The 3,470-nt window shown below is 37.5% G+C and overlaps 1 protein-coding gene across 1 annotated transcript; it reads left to right on the top strand.

Annotated features, from left to right (window-relative positions):
• Positions 1-407: 407 nt before the first annotated feature.
• LOC110692195 lies at positions 408-1,346 on the top strand. Its single transcript, XM_021869195.1, has one exon. It carries the CDS (start codon positions 408-410, stop codon positions 1,344-1,346), a length of 939 nt encoding a protein of 312 aa, XP_021724887.1.
• Positions 1,347-3,470: the final 2,124 nt, after the last annotated feature.

The raw sequence follows: 3,470 nt of genomic DNA, 5'->3' as shown, positions 1-3,470 counted from the left end.
CATTAAGGGAGATTACGCAAAAAAAACGCAGATTACACACATTAAACACTCTCACCTAGAGAGACCCAATCACTTTAATTTCCGCATTAATTACTCCTTAATCAAGTACTAACTTGACCGTCGGAGGCGGATCTCCAATCATCCGGAGCATCCGTTTGTTTTGCAGGTACAGGCGTCCGGTTCCAGTCTCGGAATTGTAACTCTCCCGCAGGACATCAGAAAACCCCGAAACACATCTCAAAATTCAAATTTTGAAATGTGTTACCAAAATATTCTCTTGCATTATTACTTAGTTCATGTGGATCATATTGTCTATATATTGACCAGTTTCATTCACATATAATTCTATCATTGTCCTACAAATACTAACATTCAGTTTTATACAAATATTATCAAAAAATTGTAAAATGAATTTTGATTCTAGTTCTTCTACTTCTAGTGATGAAATATACGATTCCATGTTGTTAGATTTTATTGAGGAAAATCGACAACAACAAGTGATAGAGGATGCAGTAACATATGTTATTAACACCGATGTAGAAGAACAAGAAGTTCGTGGTTCACGACGTGAAAAAATGTCAAGGTGGATCGTTCCAAGAGATAGTGAAGGAGCACATGATCGGTTAGTTACAGACTACTTTAGTGACCATCCATTATACGGCGATGAAAAGTTTCGACGTAGGTTTCGTATGCGAAAACCTCTATTCATGAAGATAGTGAATACGTTGAGTGCAACTGATAGATTTTTTCAACAACATCCAGATGCCACAATGCGACTAGGTGCTTCTGGAATTCAAAAATGCACTGCAGCAATGAGAATGTTAGCATATGGTTGCCCATCTGATCAAATTGATGAGTATCTAAAACTTGGGGCAAGTACGACAAGAGAATGTCTTATACACTATGTTGATGGAGTGATTCGTGAATTCTCAACAGAATACCTGCGGAAGCCAAACGCGGAAGATCTTGTTCGTCTCCTTAAACAAGGGGAAGAAAGGGGTTTTCCTGGCATGATGGGGAGCATCGATTGTATGCATTGGGAGTGGAAAAATTGTCCAGCTGGATGGAAAGAAATGTATCAAGGAAGATCTAAAAGGGCGACGGTGATCTTAGAAGCTGTTGTTTCTTGGGATTTATGGATTTGGCATGCCTTTTTTGGCACGCCAAGGACATGCAACGATATAAACGTTCTTCAGCGTTCTCCCATCTTTGACGATATTTTAAATGGTCGAGCTCCACAAGTTAATTTCACTGTGAATGGAAATACCTATAACCAAGGATATTATCTCACAGATGGGATTTATCCAAAATGGGCAACATTTATTTTCGCTATTACTGATGAGTGACATTTATGTTACCCTTAGGGGTAGTGTATTGGTCTCTTTTCTCCTGTTTTTCTTAGGTTTTCTACCTCTTTTCTCCTCTTATGGCTTCCTTTTCTTTTATGGATGAAAAGTATGCTTATTTGCGCTTGTTTTGATAATCTTTATGCATAATTTTATCATCCCCATGCTCTCGTGATCTTTGCTATCTTTAGCAGGTTCCATGACGGTCCTAAGCACGGTAGGAGGCCCCTTGGCCAAGTATGGAGGCATGGACAAAGACAAGAGGAGCAAAAGGGAAGAAGAGGAAGCAAGAAGAGGAAGTTCAAGAGGAGGTGTGACCACACCTCTAAGAGGTTCGGTCGAACCTAGGTGTGGTCAAACTTTTGAAAAGTTCGACCGAACCTCCAAGGCAGTTTCAACCAAGTTTTCAGCATGTTTACAGGAGGGGTCGAACCAGGAAAGTTCTACCAAACAAGGATCAGGGAGGTTCGACCGAACCTACCCTGAGTTCGGCCGAACCTACCCTGAGTCCGACCGAACCTACACAGAGTTCGGTCGGACCTTTTCCCGTTTCAGCTGACTTTTTGCGGAGCTTCCTAAGCAATTTTGTAAAGGGTATAAACAGATTTTTTTTACTCATTAAAGAGGGGAGAGATTTTTCAGTTTAGAATAGTTTTTAGGTTAGTTTTAGGTTTTAGAGAGAGAAACTCTCAAAATTTTAGAGAGAGAGTGAGGAGCACAATGGTTTTCATGGATTTTGGATAATCAAAGGAGGAATTTGATGATTTGAAGATCTCCATTTTATATCAATGAGCATTTCTTACTCTCTTCTCTCTTTATGCTTTATTAATTGCTTTGTTAATCATGTTTGAGTAGATTTCCTTCTACTAGGTGTTGAGTGAAGCTTTGTTATGGTTAATTGAGTTATTTGAGATAAATTTGATGATAATTGTGTGATTAAATTGATTGAATTGATGTTGGCATGTTGTTTGTTTTAGATTGGATTGATCTCCCATGATAGCACACTTAATTGCATATTGGTTCTAGTTTGACAAGGGATTGTGAATTAGAATTGATATATTTGATTGCATTTTGGGTAATTTTCTTCTATGCACCTAGTCAATGAGGGATCTAGGCTAGGAATTTGAGAGATTACTTTTGAGTGTAGTTAATTCTCATTATAATTCTTTCTTTGCATGATTGATTATCAAATGGATTCTCATTAGCTTATTAATTGTTCTAAGTGGATCTTTTCCCCTAGTAGACTTTATCATACCTTGTTCTTTATATGTGTTTTAGTGTAGTTGTAGTGTCCACTATCCATAAACCGATTTCGGCGTAGCTTAAGCATTAGATCGAGAACAATCCAACATTACCGTTCCTTGTGGTTCGACTCCGAACTTACCACTAGACTTGTTTAGGGGTTAGTTTTAGGATTTATAAATTTATTTGATTGAGTGTGGAATGTGCGACCGTTCTAACGCCCCGTCAAAATGGCGCCGTTGCCGGGGAACGGTGTCAATGCTTGATTGTTTTTGATTGCTTGAGTCTAGGTCTTTGTGTATACTTTTCTTTTTATTTTATTTTTTTTTAATTTTTGCTTGTTTTTGTAAAAAAAAAAATGGCAAGTAACTCGTTTCCTCAATATGACAATGAGCCTTTTTGTGAATATTTCAATAGACTTGAGGGATATTTGTATTTTTATTGTTGTAGTCTTTGGGAGGCTTGTGAGATTTGTTATTTTGGTTTGAATGAGCAAACTAGGGATGAAGTTGAATGCATGCATAATGGTGAATTTAGAGCATTATCAATTGATGATGCTTGGGATTTTTATGTTTGGTTTGCTTGGGATGTCTATAATAAGGGTAATCATGATTCTATTATTGATATGCAATGTGTTGATACTTCTAATATTAGCATGAATTCCCATGATTTGTTACATGATCCATTAAGTGAACCTAAAACACATGATTTCAACTCTATTTCCTCTTTTGTTCATGATGATGAGGTACATGCTCAAGTTGATGCTAATGGTGTGTTTCAATATTCTTCATTATTTACCATGCCTTCTTGTGATGTGCTTCGTTCCCTTAATGATGAATCTCATGTGTTTGATTGTGCCCCCACTCCCCAATGTGATGTATA

The sequence above is a fragment of the Chenopodium quinoa genome, unplaced genomic scaffold (assembly GCF_001683475.1).
Source record: "Chenopodium quinoa cultivar QQ74 unplaced genomic scaffold, ASM168347v1, whole genome shotgun sequence".
NCBI lineage: Eukaryota > Viridiplantae > Streptophyta > Magnoliopsida > Caryophyllales > Amaranthaceae > Chenopodium > Chenopodium quinoa.
This window is presented reverse-complemented; position numbering and strand designations above follow the sequence as displayed.

Coding starts and splice junctions, on each gene's coding strand:
- LOC110692195 (XM_021869195.1), top strand. CDS start 408: ATGAATTTTGATTCTAGTTCTTCTACTTCTAGTGATGAAATATACGAT.